Raw genomic sequence first — 21,512 nt, 5'->3', positions numbered from 1 at the left:
AAAAAAAATCGGTCAACCCACATTCGGTCAAGGCATAAAGTTCGACCCATTCTCCTGATTCCAAAGGTTTGCACGAAGATGAAGATCGAACCTTGCAGAATAATATTGATAGCTTCGTCGCCTTGCCAACATTGGTTTACAGAACTCCTCCTGCTGTCGGAGAAGCCTCACATCCCTTTGAAGGTCTCACCTTCTGACAATTAGCGAGGACCAATCCTGCACCCAAATCTAGAGTCTCTGCTTATTGACCTGGCTCCGGAGCACAATGAGTTAGCCATCTAAACATCTCACTTGAATGTAGGGCAATACTTTGCAAAGCCAGACCGCACTAACGACTTATTTTTCACAAGTGGAAGTGGTTATGTTTATCGTGTCAACAGGAGTGGATACATCCCGTCTCCTCCTCACCTGAACAGATATTACCATACCTGTTGCAATGGCACTTTTAGGTTTAGTCCCATCTGGTGGCCATATCTCGATTTCGACTATCATCCAGAACACCCTCATTATGGTCCTCATGGATAATCAGACCGATCTGTAAAGAGTTATTTCAGGTCTTAATACCAGTCAGACCTCCTCCGCCATCTTGGCATCTGAACACGGTGCTATCACAGCTCATGAAGCACCCATATGAGTCCATTCACGGAGCACATTTAAAGCGTATTCCTGGAAGGTTGCTCTCCTTGTGGCCTTGAGGTCCGCTAGAAGCGTCAGTGAAATGCAAGCCCTAATTATTCAGGAACCCTTCCTACAATTTAGAGAAGACAGAGTACTTCTACGTACAAATCCAAAGTTCATTCCTAAGGTCCCCTTCTACTTCTACCTCAATGAACTACTGATCTTGAAGACCTTTCCAAACCCTTGACGCCAGATAAAAGGGCTCTTCATTCTTTAGACATCCAGAGATATATCAAGTTCTACATAGACAGAACAAAGAATTTTCGTGAGTCTAACCACTTGTTTGTGGCTTTCGGAGCACCACGGAAGGGGCAATCCTTTTCCAAACAGAGATTTACTAGACGGATATCTGCTACTATTCTTTTCTGTCGCCAAGCAGTTGGAAAACCTTTACAATCGTCTGTGCATGCTCACTCTACAAGAACTGTATCAACCTTTACAGCACTGTTTGAGGGTCTGCCACTCTAGTATATTTGCAGAGCAGCTACCCGGAAGAAAATGCAAACCTTTACACAACACTATTGCCTAGATTGCACTCCTCAAGGAGATGTAGCAGTAGGATAAGCGGTTCTAAGACCTTTTACCTCTTGCTTCCCACCAACCTCTTTCAAGTTTTGCACATTGCCTATAACATAATGTGTTTTCTGTGTTTACTGTGTACTGAAATGTTTTCAAATGTTGAACAGAATATTATATGATATTTTCATAGCCGTGTCTTCATTTATTCTGTGACAAAGAGATATCTCCATACAATTATGTCCCTGACAACTCACAGTTCAATGTGCCTCACTACGGCTTTCTACTCCGATTCAAGTATGTGAATCTATGAAACTTCCAATACTGGAGTAAGAAAATATGTTACTTACTTGTAACTGTAGTTCTCCAATATTGTAATCTTTCATAGATTCACATGTGACCCACCTTCCTTCACTGAGAGGCTCACCTTAAGGTCCCTCCTTTAACTGTTCTCCAGCACTTTTGCTATGGAAAATCTGAGGGAATGTAACTTTCTCAGGAGTGTTCCAGAAGGCAGGGCAACCTGATTGGGTAAAGTATACGTTTTTTTTTTAAATAGACTGATGGGTTACAAAAGTGAAGGGCATAGGGCTTTCATGCACTATATTTAACATTGTAATACTATTTTATGGTACCGGGAACTCCCATCTTGACGACGAGGAATAATTAAAGCATGTGAATCTATGGAAGATTCCAATACTGGAGAACTACAGTTTACCAGTAAGTAACTTATTTTCTTCTGTGGGATGGTTTCCTTTTCCATGTAAAAAGGTCCCTGTTTAGGAATCTGTGCACTGGTAATCGCAGTCTGCTATAGATGGGCTCTGTGTCTAAGGGCACAGGCAAGCTTCTGAAAGAAATTGAGGTCTAAGTAACTGCGTGGTGCTGATATGGGGCTTAGTTTGGCACCTTTGGAGTGGCACAGCACCACCTAGCAGTCTGCAGGGGAGCACTGCTTTTTGAGTTCCTGCATCAAATATGGCTCTTGAGCATATTCACAAGGTGAGTAGTCTGCAGTTTGATAAAGTTATCCACCAGAAGGAGATTTACTGAAAGTAAGTGACTTATCTTCAGTGGTGATAACGTGCTAGCCAGGGTTTATAGGCTTCAACCTCTAATGCAATATGCTGCAGATTATTGCAGAGTTTGGATAATTTTTTTGACTCTCCTATTTTTACTTGTAGGGAAAAACACTCCCAGAGGACACAAAATTAGTGACTATTTTGAGGTAAGTTGGTTCTGTAATCTTATATTCGTGATACAAAATGTCTACTGGCTTGCTTACCTGTTTTGCCACAATTACTTGGATTGTTACACAGTAGTCACATGATTTATAATATTGTTGGCAATATTGTGGTTGATGGCTGCCGGAAATTATGTGTTGGGATTCACGGGATGCTGTCACCATCACAGTTATCTCTTTACAGTTTGTTTTGAAACTTAAAGTGACTTTAATAGTCTTAAAACGTTTAGAAGTGAAGTGAAGCTGCTGTGTTAGTTCATAATATATGTTAATCTGAATTGTAAGATTGGGGACATGCCTATGATTGCTCTCATGCAATTAAAGATATTGTTTGGTTAACAAGAAACTGCACAATGTCTTTGTGTATTTAGCAAGGTATTTTAAGATCTGTGTGTTTAGTAGTGACGTTGTGCCTGTCATTGGTGTGTATGTATTAATCCTGTCACTGCCTTATATATGTCTTGAAAATATGTCCCAAAATGCAATTATGATGTACATACACACCACAAGTTCTATGTTCCCCTAACCCAGGCTGGGCACCTTTTTTTCTCTTCATTTTGTCTTCTTCAATGGAGACAGCATTGTTTTTCTGCTGGTGGTGGTGGAAGGGAATTTGCTGAAGCCTTACCTCTTTGCAACATTGGACTCCTAAATGAAGCAGCCACGTGTTCACTTCTGGGCCGTCTCATTGATATGCATGTGACATTTCTCATACTGGATAGACCTGAGAGGGATTACTAGCCCGACTGAGATCCATCCAAGGATTGATTTGGTATGCAGGGCTATGGGTAAGAAGCCAAGGGCAGCTATTACTTACCCCAGATCTCCTCTGGGCATGCCGCTTGTTTTGTCCACATTTTTCTATTGGTAGGAGGTAAGCAGTTAGGAGAGAGGGTGAAAGGAGCAGAACTACTCCTACCCTTCTCTTTCCACCACCTCTCCCACTGCACCATCAGAAGAAATAATTGAGAATGTGGGAATTGGAAGTTGTCCACCCAGGGACAACTTCACTTTTTCCCAAGAAATAATGGAGTTGATCTCAACCAATTCCGGACGGCAACTTACCCAAATATACCTTGGTGACTTCAACCTCCACTGGAACGATCGCAACGACGCAGTGGTAAATAGTCTTAAAAATTTCCTTGATGCCCTTAACCTCACCCAAATATGCAACGGCCCAACCCACGAGAAAAGTTCTACCCTCGACCTGATCATCTCCAAAGAGGACTCTATCCAACTCGAGTCCATCCAACCCTGTGACTGGTCAGATCATCATATTGTCACATTTTTTATCAATGAAAAAGTCAAAGTTAACCCGGCTCAACTCTCCAAGCCCAAAGTCTGGAAAAGAGACTCGAAAAAGCTCAACCCAGGCTCTTTGCCCCTTAACAGTTGCAACCTCCTACTGCCACCGACAAGCGCTACAGACGTCCAAACTCTGACTGACCACTATCTCAACGCTATGACATCTATAATTAATGAGGCTGCACCTATGGAGCTGAAAAGAGTCTCTACTAAAATCTCCAAACCATGGTACGACGGGAGTCTCAATGAGGATAGACGAGACATGCGAATGGCAGAGCGTACCTGGAGATCAGCCCCCTCTGCAATGCACCTAAAAGAGCTGAAGAAAAAGAGAAACGCCTACTTCAGGAAAATAAAACGCTCAAAATCAGACTTCTTCAGCCTCCAACTCGACCAAGCAAAAAACCGCCCGAGAAAACTGTTTGAGCTAATCAAAACACAATCCAAGGAACAACCCCAACCGCTCAACACTAGGTGTGAGGCACCCTCCTGTGAAGACTTCGCTGCTTTCTTCATCCAAAAAACTGACAAAATAAAAAGCGATCTCCTCATTGACGCAAGCCTCTACTCCAAACCCCAACGCCTAGCACCCACTGAACCAAAAAACAATGCTACATGGTCAACCTTCGGCACATACTCGGAAGAAGAAATTGGCAAACTGCTCAGCACCCTGAAACCATCCAATCACCTCACGGACCCCCTCCCTGCCTCCGCAGTAAAATACTTTACCCCTTTGCTTCTCCCTCTCTGGACTAAAATTATCAACAGCTCACTCCAACAAGGAAGCATACCTGACTCTCTCAAAATTGGACAGGTCACACCTCTACTAAAGAAACCTACAGCCGACCCCTCTGATCTTAACAATTATCGTCCCATCACCAATATTCCTACTCTCGCCAAACTATTGGAAAAATGCGCACAACTACAATTGACTAAACACATTGAGCAATTCCATCTCCTCAACGCCCACCAGTCAGGCTTCCGAGCAGGACACAGCACAGAGACTGCTATGACTCACATAATCGACGACGCACTTCAAATGCTAGACCAAAACGACACCTGCCTCCTCATCCTTCTAGATCTCTCTTCAGCATTCGACACCGTTAAACATGAGAATCTACTAGAACTACTAAATACAAGAATGGGTTTATCTGGAACTGTTCTCAAGTGGTTCACTTCCTTTCTTCACAACAGGTCGCAGAAATTCAAGAGCAACAACCTGATGTCCTCGCCAATACCTGTAACGCTAGGCGTCCCCCAAGGATCCTCCCTATCCCCAACTTTGTTCAACCTAGTCATGGAACCTCTCACCTCCTTGCTACAAGCATCCAACGTAAACTTTCACATGTACGCCGATGACACTCAGCTATATCTCAAGTTACAATCCCCCAAAGACATCTTACGTCTGAACTCAACGATCAGGAGCACCCAATCTTGGCTGGCTGATAACCACCTCAAACTAAACGCTATGAAGACTGAGTTCCTTCTGATCTCACCTCCCACGAAAATATCTACCACACAAACATGGCTTAAGCACCTAACAGCACTCAATGTCCAACCGACCATAGTGGATTCAGCAAAATCTTTAGGCATAACACTTGACACCAACCTCAACATGCAGCAACATATCAGCAAGGCAACAAAGGGAGCGAACTTCCAGATCAATACTCTGAGGAAACTTAAACCCTACCTCCCAGCCAAAGACTTCCAAACAGCAGTACAATTGCTAGTCATCCCACGTATTGAATACGGCAGCACCGCCCTCTGCGGACTCCCCCTAACTACTACCGCACCACTAAGAGCTTTGCTGAATGCTGCAGCGAGACTCATCACTGGGTCAAAAAAGCACTCCCACATTACCCCTGACTTGAAATCCCTGAACTGGCTGCCTTTTGAAGCCAGAATACAGCTGAAAATCGCCTGCATGACACACAAGGCGGTACACCTAAACTCACCCGGCTACCTCGCTCAAACTGACAATCTCTGGGGGAACTAGAAACACGAGAGGCACAAACAATCTTCTGCTGAAACCTCGAAGATTCCGGAAGGAAAAAACTTACAAGCGCTCCTTCTCAGGATTGGCGCCTAGGATTTGGAACTCACTCCCTCCCGAAACCAGGCTTATCTCTTCCACTACACTCTTCAAAAAAGAAGTAAAAGCTATCCTCATGGCTAAATACACTTGATCTATCATCTCGAACTCTGTCAACACCTTGCACCGATCTGTTTTGCATGCTTGACTCATTTACTTATTTGTATGAGTTGTTTTATTACTCACGTGATGGCTTGCAGCCACCTATTTGTACTATGTGATCTATTGATTTATTGTTTGACTATGTTCCCTCATGTACCCCTCTATGTAAAGCGCTCTGATATCTGTGAAGATCTTGTTCGCGCTATATAAAACTTTGAAAATAAATAAAAATAAATAAAATAAATAAATGTGTCTTTGTGGTCCAGCAAAGAGCCATACACAGTTTAGATATTTCTTTAATTTAAATAAAATCAAACTCATGTCTGACTCCTTTCTAATGCACAGACACATGTCTATACACCAGCAAGAAGCCAGACTTTTGATTTTCTGTCACTGAGAAAAAATCCAATAACTTCTGGCTCCTTTCAAGTAGTTAATGTATCCTTACTTGAACTACTAATTGCATTAAGCAAATTGCTCTCAGGTTCTTCTACAAAATTCAGGCATGACAACCTCAAATGGGGCTTGTCAGTTTGGAGAAATCTCACTTGTTTCTAACCCAGACAATTCAGTGCTCCCCAGGTGAGTGTTTCTGCGTCTTGAGTATTTGGTCCATGTTAAAGAAATAGTGACCTTTTTCCTCTTCAACTTGTCAAGGAAGAGCGGTGCTGTAGTTCCTGGGCCTCATGGCCTTCCTTATGTTGCTAGTTCCTCCTGTCAGTCTCTGAACGTGACTGATGCAGTAGATGATGCACTGTCAGTGTAATTATTTGTATGGAAATGAGCTAAATTTTATCTTCCTCGTCTGTTAAACAGTCCAGTCAGTCCCTTCTCTATTGAGCTATTTTCGAGAATCTTTCAGGGGTAATCACTTCATTCTCTTTGGGCCAAGGTCACCTTAGTGACAGTTTAGCAATATGAATCTTTTCAGGATTTACATGCTTTGCATTATTTCGCCATCTAGTGTGTGGGTCCTGGAATTTTCTCTTTAAGTCTTTCTTTTTTCCCTCCTTTGTGCCTTGTCGACCATTGTGCTCTGCCCATTCCTCTGCAATCCCAAAAACCCCTCTGCATGGTCACCATCTTGAGATTTTTTTTTTCTGCCATTGGGCTTGGAAGTACGTTTTGGAAGTCTATGGACCGTTAGAGCAGAGCCTACAAGATTTATCGTGGACTTTTGATTAAATAACTAAAAATTGAGGAAAAACTACAGGCTACACAATGAGAATGACTCTTCGTAAGGTAACTTTGACCAAGTGGGTCAGAGAATTAACAGCAAGGTAGTTGTAGGCCCTTACAAAGATGGAGCTTTTTAGGTATTGCCACAAGACCATAGTGAGACATAGCTGACATTTTTGGACTCTTCCTGTAAGACACCCTTTGAGGCTGAAATCTTGGGTCACTGGTGGGAATTTTAAACACAGAATACACAGCGGTTGAAGCCAAAAGCCACTGTTGGTGGTAAACCCTTTGATGCTGGCTCAGTCCTGAAAGACTTTGAGAACAGGGGAGGGAGGAAAGGAATCTCCACCACAGAAGAGAAAAGCATTCTCCATACTGAATAATGGGCAGTCAACTTCGAAAGAAACACCTAATCAGGGCCGGAATGGTAGTACTGATTCAAAGAAAGTGATCCCTCGCAGGATTTCGAATTCTGTTGGGGCAGAGAGGCAAAAAGAACCTGAAACAGGAACACATTAAGCTAGAAACTTCAACATGCCAGAACCACAATAGCAAGGCCAATTTGAGCAAGACTTCATCCAAGATCCTGTAACAGAGCATGTCGATGGAATCAATCACAGGGTCAATTAACAGATCTAGTGTAGGTAGACAGCCTCACTCATCACTCTCTGCAGCAGTGGAACACACAAAATTTATCAAAAGGGTGGTCTTTCATCGACCCCATTCCTCAAGTCATACTAACAGCAGATGTATCTCACACAGGTTGGGTTCTCAGGTTTGGGTACTCATCTCCAGCATATGACAATTCAAGGTTTATGGGACACCAAACACAGAAGTCTCTACATCAATTACTTGGAGCTTCTAGCAGTTCAACTAGCACTAAACGCGTACTTAAGCAGGGGTGAAGGGTGGGGTGAGAGGGAGACAGACACACTCCCTACAGCTGTCACCCCTCTCTCAGACCATTTGGCGTTGGGCAATACATCACAAAATTCATATTCTGGCAGAATATCTTCCAGGAATACACAATCAACTTGCCAACCTCAATCAATCAATTGCCATAACGTGTTAGTGAGCTACATTCATTAACCTTAGCAGAACCTTTCTTTCTGCTTCACAAAGATAGTAGTTCTTCGTACAAACCCAAATCCCGTCCAAAAGTAATTTCTTCTCTTCATATCAACCAACCAGTTGAGTTACCAGTGTTCTTCTCTCAACCAGATTCAGAAAGGGCTCTACACACACTTGTTGTCATGAGAGCACTTATGTACTATATTGACAAAACAAAAGATTTCTGTAAAACAAACAACTTTTTGTTGCATTTACTTCAACTCGTCTAGGAAAACCTATTCCTAAATACGGGATTTCTAGATGGGTTGTTAAATGTATTCGTATTCAAACATGTTGTATTAAAGCTAAAAGAACTTTAACTATACATCCTAGAGCACATTCTACTTGCAAAACAGAAGCATCAATGGCCTTTTTAGGTTACATTCCCTTAGCTGACATATGTAAGGCAGCGACATGGTCCACACCGCACACATTTTCCTAACATCATTGTGTGAATGTATTAGCACGTCAACAAGCCAATGTAGAACAAGCAGTGCTAAAAACACTTTTTCAATCAACTGTAACACCTACTGGTTAGCCACCGCTTTCGGAGGGTACTGCTATACAATCTATGCAAAGCATGTGTATCTACAGCACACATGCCTCGAACGGATTATGTTACTTAGCCTGTAAGCATCAGTTCTTGGCATGTAGAACTGTTGGTTCACATGCGCCCTCCCACCACTCCAGACACCTGTGGTTGTTGCAGTTGTTATTCTTCACACTACATACGCATAGACAACTCTATACTACTATCACTTACTCCATTCTCACCCTCTTGTGTGAAAACAGTCTAAGAATGGAGTTGATGCCCATGGGCATTATCACAAAAGGAGGAGTCCCCGTACACCATGACTGGAAAAAGACTTCTTCGAAGAAAAACAACTTGCAAACATTCAGACCCAACACTAGATGGCAGGAGTATGCAAAGCATGTGAATCCACAGTTTTACATGCCAAGGACCGATGCTTACAGGGTAAGTAACATCCATTGGGAGAGCACTATGGGGTGCTCAGGAGCGTGAATAACTGAGCGACTCCAGCTGCTTGTTTTTGAAGTGCAGCAGAGCTTGCCTTTTTCCTTTTTCTTTTTTAAACTTTTCTGGGATGCCCGATTGCATTTTGCCATTGAGGGCAGCTGCTGCTCCCTGGGCGGCATTTCCACATGCTGCTTGCAGACCAGACAGTTCTCCTTTCCTGCCTGCTCCTGCGTGAAGAGGGCTGTTTTTGTGGTGGACGCCCGCTTTCCCTAGACACTGGTTCAGGGCTCCGACTTCCACCTTCTCTCTGTCGGGGCTTGGAGTTGGAGATCCTGCACCCCTTGCTTGATTTTTTGTGGGGCGGGGGTGCTTTAGCACTCTCCGTGCCATGGAGTTGGGGTACCAGGCCCCCACAGATAAAACGTGGCTTGGGAGGCTTTGGCCTATTGAGCTATAGGGATCAGGTGTCCCACGCTCCCTCCCAGGATTAAAAATAGAAAATGCTCTTGCAATGACCCTTCTCTCCCGCACCCCTCACCCCACTCCTGCCCCCCCCCTTTCCCTAGACAATGTGTTCGAGGCATGTGGGCTGCTGAATTCATATCTATAGCATAGATCGCCGCCTAGTGTTGGGTCCGGATGATTGCACATTGTTGTCCTGGAAGAGTCTTCGAAATATCACGAGATAGGTGGCTCCTCCCCTGGACTACAGTGCGCATGGGCATCGACTCCATCCCCAGATTGTTTTTTTCCGCCATTGGGTTCGGATGTATATTCGTTATCTCCAGTTCGGAATCGATATAGACTTTCTTAAGGCCTGAAGGCCTTTTCCTATACCGCCGGTATTGTTTTTGCACTCGGTGCCCAACTCTGTTCCGGCTCGGTTCCAGAGTCGGACGTCCCGAGGAGTCGCGTAACTCTTTGGTGCTCGAGGCCCAGTCGACGCAACACGGCTTCCATCATGGAACGTAGCCCATTCAAGAAATGTCCCGTGTGTGGATCGAAGTATCCCCACATCGACGTCCACCCGGTGTGCAACAAGTGCCTGTCGCTGGACCACGATGAAGCCAACTGTATGGCTTGTTCCAGGTTTCGATCGAAGAAAGCGATTCGACTTCGGCGCGTGGCGCGCCTGGAGGCCCAGCAGTCAGTCGGCCCCTGCACCGGTGGACATCTTCGAGAGAGAAGAACCAGACGACCACGAAGTTCATCTGCAGATTTCACCTCCTGCGGAGGAGATCGACCACGACGCGGACGTCGAAGCGCTCGATGCAGAAGAAGTCGTCGACGAGGTAGGAGACGACAATGAGGCCTATGGGGCCATGGAAGATAGCTCGGGCGAAGAGCTATGCCCCGTTCGAACACTCACTAAGGCTCAGGTCGCGGGATCGCCTCACGGCCTTACCCAAGACCTTGCACCCAATTCCACGGCCTCGCCTATGGGCCCGGCAACGGACACTTCTGCGGAGCCGCCGGTCATCAAAACGAAACCGAAAGTGAAACCCTCGGTGTCGACGAAACCGAAAGTGATGGAAACGCCAACGAAACAGAAGACGTCTGTCCCTCTGGCCACCCCCTCGTCTTCCGCGATGTCGGGGCAGCCGAAGCCGAAGAAGGCTGTCGACCCGGTGAAATCGACCAAAGGCGTCCAGCCAAAGTCGGTCAAGGGCGTCGATCCAAAATCTAGCAAGGCCGCCGACCCGAAGTCGTCGGGGCCGAAGGCCGTCGGCGCGGAAGGAGGACACGGCGCACCTAAGAAAGCTGCTCCTGTACCTCAGCCGGAGAAGACCAAGACATCGACGCTGCAGTCTTCACACGCTGGTGGACCGAAGACGTCTGCCGGGTCGACGAAACCGTCCGCTTCCTTTACGAAGCAGGTGTCGGACTCACTGCAACGCATCAGGAACAAGGCTTCCGCGGTCGATCCGAAGGATGCTTCCACCCCGAAGCAGGCTGCCAAGACGCCAACGTCTTCGACGCCACTCCTGTTTACGTTACCGCCTAAGGTGGCACCGAAGGCCTTCGCACCTAGGTCGGTCACCAACGCGCCCGTGCAAGGGTCTGCTGGGTCGAAGCCTTCTACGCAGCTTGTGAGCGTGAAGCATCGACAACCCTTGGTGGAGGAACAGTCGGAACACATTATCGACGCCGACACCGGTAAACTTACCCTCTACAAGAGGAAGATCTCGGCAACGCAGCCTTTGGAATCCTACACGATTCCTTTGAAGCGCAAGAAGCCTTCTACGGATTTCCCGGTTCTGTTTGAGCCACTTGCTACACAGACTCCAAGAGTTGCTACACCCTCACCCACTTACTCAGATGTGGAGGCTGGGGAAGATGATGACGAACAGTATAACTTTCCTGCCACCACTGATCCTGAAGATCACCAGGACTTGTGGGCAGATGCAGGGGACCCAGGAGATCCACAAACTGCCCCGGACACTCAGGTGTACAATGTCAAAACCTCTCCTACTGAGGATTCTGCGGCATTTAATGCTCTCATTTAGAGGGCAGCTACAAACCACAACGTCCAGCTGCATGCTGACCCTGTTGACGTGGACTTCCTTTTTGATACCTTTCCCACAGCAGAGAAAACTGTCAAGACTCTCCCAATGTTGAAAGGGGTTCTCAAACATGCTGCAGACATCTTTAAAGAACCCACACGTGCCAGGGTGGTCAACCCTAGAATTGAAAAAAAATATAAGCCGGCACCTGGCGACCCGACCTACATCAAGGGCCAGTTGTCATTGGACTCTCTGGTCGTTTCTAATGCCCGGAAGAGGGAGAATTCGCAAACCACTGGTGATGCTCCTCCCCAGACAAGGAATCTAAAGTGCTGGAGGCATCAGGGAAGAGGGTGGCGGCTCAAGCAGCCAATATCTGGCGTATCTCAAACACTCAGGTACTCTTGACCAGATATGACAGGGCGCACTATGACACACTAGAGACCCTGCTACAACATCTACCCGATCAGTATAAAAAGGCGGCGGAAATGCTCATTCAAGAGGGGAAGCTCATCTCCAACGCTTCTATTAAATGTGCACTGGACGTGGCGGACACCGCTGCCAAGGCCATTAACACCGGTGTGATGTTGAGACGTCAGGCATGGCTCAGAATCTCCGGTTTCAAGCCGGAGATACAAACCACCATCCTCAATCAGCCGGTCAACCTGAGGTGGATGCCACACTGGAAAAAATAAAGAAGGATACAGAGACTGCAAAGTCCATGGGAACTCTCCAGTCCCAACAGTTTCGGGGCAGTACTTTTCGTCACTCAGGCAATAGAGGTGTTTCCAGGGGCCAGATGTCCCAGCAAACGCAATACACTAAAAGTGGGGCGCAGTCCTCTTACACCAAGCAGAGTAGAGGCGGCTATCGGGGCAACAGTGCCAAAGGCAGAGGCAGTGGAAATAACAACTCCCGTTCCTCTGCCACCACCAAGCAGTGACGCCCTGCCCCTGCCCCCCGACCACGCAACACCTGTCGGGGGGAGGCTCCAGCAGTTCCTGCCAGTCTGGAAATCCATCACCACAGACAGGTGGGTCAGGAAACGTATCCAGTTCGGTTATTGTCTAGAGTTAACGTCCACTCCACCCAACATGCCACCAAAACACCGTCCTATGTCCACAGAGCATTTGCACTTATTGCAGCAGGAGGTACTTGTCATGCTGCAAAAAGGGGCAATCGAGCTTGTGCCGGTGGAGGAAGAAGGCACAGGAGTGTATTCCCTGTACTTCTTAATCTCAAAGAAGGACGGGTCCCTCAGACCCATTCTGGACCTCAGACCCCAAAACCAGTATATTCTCTCAGAACACTTCCACATGCTGACGCTGCAGCAAGTTCTTCCGTTGCTCAACCAGGGAGACTTCCTCGCAACCTTGGATCTCAAGGATGCATACTTTCACATTCCACTACATCCATCACACAGAAAATACCTCAGATTCACGATTCAGGGTCGGCATTATCAGTTCAAGGTCCTTCCATTCGGAGTGACCACGGCGCCCAGGGTGTTCACAAAATGCCTGGCGACAGTGGCTGCGCACCTCAGGAGGCAGAACGTTCACGTTTACCCTTATCTAGACGACTGGCTTGTCCAAGCAAAGTCGGCCCAGCTGTGCGCCGCCAACATGTCCCACACCATTCACCTTCTTCACAGTCTGGGATTCTCACTCAATTATCCCAAATCGCACCTTCAGCCAGCCCATGTGCGGCAGTATCTGGGCGCGACGATAGATACTCTGGCGGCCACGGCTCAGCCGAATTCTGTGAGGATCAACAGCATTCAGTCGCTCATCCAAAAGTTCAGACCGCAACACTCGCTTCCAGCAAGAGTGTTCATGCAGTTGATAGGCATTATGGCCTTCTGCATCTTCATAGTCCTGCACGTGAGGCTACATATGCGTCCGCTTCAAGAGTGCTTGGCTCGTCAGTGGAATCAGGCTCACGGACAATTAAAGGACCTAGTGTTGGTGACCGGTCTGGCATACAACTCTCTGCATTGGTGGAATCCACACAACCTTTGCAAGGGCTGACCGTTCCAGGAGCCTGTGCCACAACTTATCCTGACAACGGACGCATCTCTCCAGGGTTGGGGAGCTCATGTACTCCACTAGACAGTGCAGGGACTATGGACTATGCAGCAAAAGAAGATGCACATCAACCACCTAGAGCTGATGGCAATCTTCATGGCAATGAAGGCATTCAAAGTACATCTGTGCAACAAAGTCGTGTTGATCCGGACGGACAACATGACGGCCATGTACTACATTCAGAAGCAGGGAGGTACACACTCTCCACAGTTGTCTCATCTGGCTCAGAGCATGTGGAAGTGGGCCATTCAGAGGAACATCTTCCTCATGGCGGAACACCTCCCGGGCAAGAACAATCAGATGGTGGATCTGCTCAGCAGGTACAGCCACCAAATGCACGAGTGGGAGATACATCCATCAGTACTCCACCCGTACTTCCAGCAGTGGGGTCATCCACAGATAGACCTGTTTGCCACAAGAGAAAACGCAAAATGCCAACACTTTGCCGCCAGGTTCCCTCACCCACAGTCGCAGGGCAATGCGATATGGATGAACTTGTCAGGCAAATTTGCGTACGCCTTTCCCCCAGCACCTCTCATACCGCTGGTGGCACGAAAGCTAAAGCAACACTCATTGACACTCATCCTGGTTGCTCCAAAGTGGGCACGCCAACCATGGTACACCACGTTTCTAGAACTCTCCGTGGTACCGCATCAAAGGCTGCACCTCACGCCCAGACTTTTGACGCAGAGCCATGGCGACATTCAGCACCCAGACCCGCAACAGCTCAACCTGGCGATCTGGCTGCTGAAGTCTTAGAATTTGGCTACCTTAACTTGCCTCCCGACTGCATGGATATCATACGGGAGGCAAGAAAGCCCACCACCAGAGCTTGCTGTGCAGCAAAATGGAAGCGGTTTGTCATTTACTGTACAGAACACAACATCAACCCGCTAGATGCATCCACTCACAACATCATCTGTTATTTGTTACATCTTTACAAATGCAAGCTGGCATATGCTTCCATTCGGATACACTTATCCGCCATAGCAGCTTATCTCCAAAACAGGCAGCATCTCTCCGTTTTCAGAGTGCCTGCCATTAAAGCCTTCCTAGAAGGACTGAAACGGGTCATCCCTCCCAGGACCCCGCCAGCTCCTGTATGGAACCTTAATGTGGTCCTCACCAGGCTGATGGGCCCACCTTTCGAGCCTCTGCATTCATGCGAGGTTCAGTTTTTAACATGGAAAGTTGCTTTTCTAATAGCCATTACGTCTCTGCGCCGTGTTAGTGAGCTCCAAGAGCTCACTATCCAAGAGCCATTCATACAAATTCACTCAAACAGGGTGGTGCTGCGCACTAACCCTAAATTTCTTCCTAAGGTGGTTTCACAGTTCCATGTCAATCAGACCATGGAACTGCCCGCGTTCTTTCAAAACCCAGAGACTGTAGCCGAAAGAATGTTCCACACTCTTGACGTCAAACGAGCTTTGATGTACTACATCGCTAGGACCAAGGATTTTAGGAAGACACAACAACTCTTTGTTGCCTTTTCAGCCCAGCACAAAGGCAACCCCATTTCCAAAGCAAGTATAGCCAGGTGGATCGTTAAGTGTATTCAAATTTGCTATCACAAGGCTAAGCGCACTTTAACGGTCCCCCCCAGAGCCCACTCCACCCGCAAGTTGGGGGCCTCCATGGCTTTCCTTGGTAATATCCCTTTGGAAGACATTTGTAGAGCAGCCACATGGTCTACACCACACACATTTACTAAACACTACTGTGTAGATGTGCACTCCAAGCAGCAGGCATCTGTGGGGCAGGCTGTTCTTAAGACACTTTTTCAAACGTCTGCACTGGCACAGGCAGCCGCCGTTAATGGAGGGACTGCTATATATTCTATGCTATAGATATGAATTCAGCAGCCCATAGCCTCGAACTGAATATGCTACTTACCAGTATGCATCTGTTCTTGGCATGTAGGGCTGCTGACATTCATATCGCACACCCTCCTCCCCGGCGCCTGTAGCGGCTGCAGAATTCAAACTTACTCTTAGCATGGTCATCGCTCACACTGTTACACTCCATCTTCGCCACAATGGCTAAAACCAATCTGGGGATGGAGTCGATGCCCATGCGCACTGTAGTCCAGGGGAGGAGCCACCTATCTCGTGATACTTCGAAGACTCTTCCAGGACAACAATGTGCAATCATCCGGACCCAACACTAGGCGGCGATCTATGCTATAGATATGAATGTCAGCAGCCCTACATGCCAAGAACAGATGCATACTGGTTAGTAGCATATTCATTCAGGGCACCCACTTCCACCTTCTCTCTGTCGTGGCATGGAGTTGGAGATCCTGCACCCCTTGCTTGAGTCTTGGGGGGGGTGCTATAGCACTCTCTGTGCCATGGAGTTGGGGGTTCCAGGCCCCCACAGATAAAACTTGGCTTGGGAGGATTAGGCCTTTTGAGCTATGGGGAGGAGGTGTCCTACACACGCTCCCTCCCAGGATTAAAAATAGAAAATGCTCTTGCAATGACCCTTCTCTCCCGCCCACTAGTCCTGGGGTCAACTGTAGTCCGATGCCCTAGTCCAGGTGGACATCAGAGGTTTCCCCATTCAAGTTGTCCTTTGCTGCGGCCTCTATTCCCAGTGTCCTGGTCCGACAAAAAGTGTAAGAAAGCTCCCCCCTAGTGCTAGACACCTGTGCCCAATCCTAGGGTACCACGTCACCTCTCAGCCACTGTCCAAACCTCCTGCACAGCATGCTGGGGCACATCAAGATGGCGTCACACCCATAGTCACTAATCACGTATCCTCTGAGGACCGCTGTTCTATCCCTCACTGGCATGATTGCCAGGGCCTTTCTCACCAATACTTCAAAGAGGAGCCCACCCATGTGTTGCCTCCAGAGTTCTGGGCTTCCTCCTTTGTTCAGTGGGCTCGGACTGACCCATCCCTGCTACAGTGTAAAAGTGAATAATGCAGATCCTTCTCCCCAGCCCTCTCCTTTCCTCCTCAGGAACTGAGTGAAGTACTGTTAGTTGCTCCCTTTGTGTGAGGGGAGCCTTTGTTTGTGCTGCTGGCGAGAAATGTGATTAATGTGGCACAGCAGGGTGACAAAAGTCCAAGGGTTCTGATACTGTGCTGCGCCTGAGGAATATGACAATTCTTGATGACCTATAAGTTGTACAAATATCTTCTTAGAAGTATCAGTTATTGATCTTGGCGCACATGTTCCACCCCATGTTGATACTTTGTCACTGGACTTTGTAGGCCAAAAGGAAGCAAAACTCCACTCTAAGGCTGTCTTCCTGAGTGTGTCTTCAGACAAGACAGTAAACCACACTGACTTTCACTATGAATGTACACTAACATTATAAGGCCTACCCAGGTCAATACCTAATCCTGCGTAGTCCCTTCTGTGCCAGGCTACCTGTGTGCAGTTAATATTAAATTATTATTATTAAATTATTGTGTAGCGCATAGCTACCTATAAGGTTTCCCAGTGCTGGAAGACATTGGTTGGTAACTTACTTGTGGTGCCTAGAAAAAACACGTTTTCAGCTGCTTGCGTAACGAGGTCAGAGAGTTGCAACCTCTAATTGACTTCAGAAGTATGTTCCAGAATTTAGAACCGATTAAAAGAAAAGGACAGGCCACCAATACGTGAATCTCTGAATCTAGGCACTGAAAAAAGGGACTGGTTACTAGAGCCTAATTTGTGATGGGGGAGGTAAGGCACAGCTAACTTTTGCAAAAATTCCAGGCCTATCTGATTCTTGATTTTGTATATAAATCAGAGAGCCTTAAAGTTGATGCGTTTGTCCACAGTGAGACAATGGAGATCTTGGTGGAGGCCAGATACTGAAGAGTGTTTGGGTAGACGAAAAACCAACTTAGCCGCCGCATTTTGAACAATCTGAAGGCGTCTAATTATTGCCTTGTCGGAGCATAAATAGAGGATGTTGCCATAATCTAGTCTGGAGAGGATCATTGTTCTTTGGGCTGAAAGAGGGAGCATCCATATGATCTTTTTAAGCCATTTCAACGTGGCGATGCAGAAGGTCATTTTTGCTACTTGAGCTTTCATGGACAGAGTGGCATCCAGCCAAATGCTTAGGCTTTTCGCCTTGTCAACCTTTTTTGGAAAGGGAACCCCATAGTTTTAGGCCAGAGCTGTGGTCCCCACAGTTGAGGATTTTCACACAAAAGAAGCACCTCAGTCTTTTCCTCATTTAGTTTAAGAGAATTAGTGTTCATCCAGTTGACAACATCACTGAGGCAGGACATGAGAGCCTGTGGGCCTGCTTCCTGATCCGATGACTAAGAGAAAATGATCTGTGTGTCATCGGTGTAGCAAAACAAGGTTAAACCCTGGCTTTCTACTAGATCCGCTAGAGGGCTAACATATATGTTAAAGACCAGAGGGCACCCCAGGTCAGTGAGTGAGGGCTAGACATAATATGAGTGGAAAAAACCTTAAAAATTGATCGGCCATAAAGGACTTTAACAACGCGAGTGCAGCATTTTTTAGGCACTTAGGTCCAGAAGTAGCAGTGCTTCTCTTCCAGGGGATACTCATCAATAGTCATTAGCACTGAATAGTCCCGCCCAATTGCGGGATCCCGGAGCAATAGCCAATAATATGCATATATCTACATATATATATATATATATATATATATATATATATATATATATATATACATAAACTATCCATATATATAGATAATAAGCACATACATATACAGCCTGAAAAACACCATATTAGGCTCCAAAACTGCCATTACTGCATGTAAAACATTTACATTTGCTCAAATAAAGACATATGTCACCATATATGATATATGTAAAGAAGAAAACTGCCCTGAGTTTCTTTGAAACACACAACCTTTATTTTCAAAGGTAAAAACAGGAAGGATCATAGTCAGGTTTAGCCTAGACAGACTGCATAGAAAACAATTGGAAAAATTGGTGCCGTGCCTTTAAGACCTCCAGGAACCCCCAGGCTCCCATCATGCACCACAGGTGACAGTTAGGTCAGTTCTTTTTTCCGGCCTTATTTAATAAGTGCCCTGCCTGTAGTAAAAAGATTACCAAGTCTGACCCTCATTCGGTCTGCATTGCTTGTTTACCTTCTTTCCACAAGCCAGACCAATTTTACCACTGCAGCAAGTTTTCCAAGAGAACCCTTAGAGAGAGGGAGAAGATCAAGCTGCATTGGATAGATGTTGGATAGATCTCTAAATACTTTAAAAAGAGTTTTATGTCAGTTTTGGCTTTTTTGTATTGGGTTAGAGTAGAAAGCTGCCGTAGCGTTCCTGCAATGACCATGGTTTATGTTCTAAGCTTTATTAACGGTCGATTTGGCGACATTATCATAGTGTTTTCACCATGCTCTTGCTTTTTTTTCTTCCTGCAGGGGCTCATTGAATCATGGAGCAGGCGGGCGTTTTCTTGCCCCACTCCCCTCCTCCCCCTCTAGGTTTGCTTGGCAAATTTAGGTCAAGGGAGTTATGTAGCCACTGGTCGAGCGCAGGGAGGCCGGCATCGACAGGGAACAATGTTAGGAGCATCAATGTCCAGTTTTAGTCCGGTTTCTATTAATTATTTTAGGTCTGATTGCTGTGATTAGGGAGGGGGAGGTGCATGATAAGAAAAAAAGGACTGCAAAATGATCAGTCCATGATAGCGGTATGGGTGGAGCTGTTTCTGATATCTGTGATACTGGAGAAGATGACATCAATCAAGTAGCCGTCCTATGTGTCAGTTACCGTACTGTGCTAGACAGTAGACTCACACTTGCAGCCCACACACGTGTGCACACTTGTTCACATGTAACCAGCCAAGTGCCCCCTACCGCCTAGTATCTGCCTTAGCTTACAATGCAGGCACTGGCTGTAAACACACGCAATCCATTTACCGCTTGTTTTACCATGTGTGAGTCACCATTTGGGAGGCTCACCCCCACGAAAAACGCCACAAAACAGGTGATTAAAAAGCGAGAGATCAGAGTGCAGGACATGGTCAGAACGAGTTTTTTTTTTGATAATCAACTGTTCGAGGCATGTGGGCTGCTGAATTCATATCTTTGCATAGATCGCCGCCTAGAGTTGGGTCCGGATGATTGCACCTTGTTGTCCTGGAAGAGTCTTCGAAGTGATATCAACAGAGAGGGTTTTAAGTGCACGGGTTCTATAGGCGCTCTAGCAGAGTAAACGTTCTCCGTTTTTCTCTCGAGTAAGGGTGCAGGGAGGGGAGACCCTTACCAAACCCCTCAATTCGAGTGCAAACAATATCACAACCTATGAAACATAAAATACAAACTCCTGCGCACTCCAAGTCTATTGCAACATCAATGTGTAAATTGGTTCAATTAGCACAAAAAAGAGAAGCAATTCTTGTCCAGCGACGTTTTCTTTGGAGGTTCGTGTGTCTCTCCTTTTATTTGGTCCTCAAAAAATAGAAAATGTATATACAGCCAGCCGACACGTGTTTCGTTGTGGTACTGCACATACACAGACACCAACAACTCTTCAGGGCTCGAAGGCTGAGAAATCAATGCCTAGGCCTATTTCCGGTGATAATTCCAACCCGGAAGGGTAACTTTATGTAGTGTGATCACGAAACTGTCTTGTCACCGGAATTCTTAAATCCTAGATTTCAAAAGACTCCTATTTATTCATGTCGCTCCAAATTGTCACGCAAATCCATATAAATCCCAAAGAAATTGTACTATCCAGAAAATCACCAAACGTGGCCACGGGTGCGTGTGTCACGTAATCCTTCGGCTCAATCGCCCTCGCGCTACTGGCGTCCACAACCCGGAAGTGAATCTGGTTGCAAGCAGGAAGTCGTATCTAAATAGGTTAACAGTGTATCACGAGATAGGTGGCTCCTCCCCTGGACTACAGTGCGCATGGGCATCTTCTCCATCCTCAGATTGTTTTTTTTCGCCATTGGGTTCGGATGTTATTCCTCTACTCTAACTTCGGAATCGAAACTAACCTACTTTCTAAGGCCAAAAGGCCTTCTACCTTGAAGGTATTGTTCTCGTTCGGTACTCCTTGACTCGATTTAACTTTCCATCTCGATCCGGTCGTCGACGCGAACCGTTGGGCGTTTTGGATGCCACATGGGACTGCTGTCGATGGAAAGGAGTCCGTTCAAAAGGTGCCCACAATGCCACGACAAACATACAGTATGCAACTGGTATTTATCACCAGACCACAACGAACAAACTTGCTCAGCGTGTGCCCAATTCAGTTTGAAGAAAACCATCCGGAATCGACGGGCTGCTAGGCAAGAGATGCAGCGGCAAGCGCTGGCACTGGAGAACATCTTCGATGACGAACATGACCTCCCGGAAGCGGCAGACTCGGATCTAGAAATCGTCACCTTTGAGGACCAGTCGGACTCCGACGACCAGATCACGCCAGGGCAAAAAGTGAGTACTCAGCCCCTGGCCCCGCTTATTCCAAAAGAAAAGGCTCTGGTCGACGCATCGCCTTAAGGCCTTAGCCGAGATCGACAAGTTACTTCGAAGCCCCGCCTTCCGGCTAGGCTCCGAAGCCCAAGACTAAGCCTTTTGAAACACCTGGCCCGAGTAACACTCTCCCCCAAAAAGGTTGTCGACCCGAAAAAGGTTGTCGAACCGAAGGTCATCGATCCAAAGAAGGTTGTCGACCCAAAAGTCATCGAACCGAAGAAGGTTCTCGAACAAAAGAAGGTCGGCCAACCCAAGAAAGTTTTCGAACCGAAAGCTCTA

General features: G+C 46.6%; 1 protein-coding gene across 2 annotated transcripts in view; it reads left to right on the top strand.

Annotated features, from left to right (window-relative positions):
• The window catches only part of TLK2 (tousled like kinase 2), a 1,564,653-nt gene that overhangs the window by 431,534 nt on the left and 1,111,607 nt on the right, over positions 1 to 21,512 (top strand). For both annotated transcript variants that reach the window (XM_078645098.1, XM_078645097.1), the window contains exon 5: positions 2,379 to 2,422. In XM_078645098.1, the coding sequence (XP_078501224.1) occupies positions 2,379 to 2,422 (44 nt within the window). The remainder of the gene's footprint in view (positions 1 to 2,378; positions 2,423 to 21,512) is intronic.

This window comes from Lissotriton helveticus, chromosome 5_1 (assembly GCF_964261635.1).
Source record: "Lissotriton helveticus chromosome 5_1, aLisHel1.1, whole genome shotgun sequence".
NCBI lineage: Eukaryota > Metazoa > Chordata > Amphibia > Caudata > Salamandridae > Lissotriton > Lissotriton helveticus.
The sequence above is the reverse complement of the archived record's forward strand: the minus strand, read 5'-3'. Positions and strand labels throughout refer to the sequence as shown.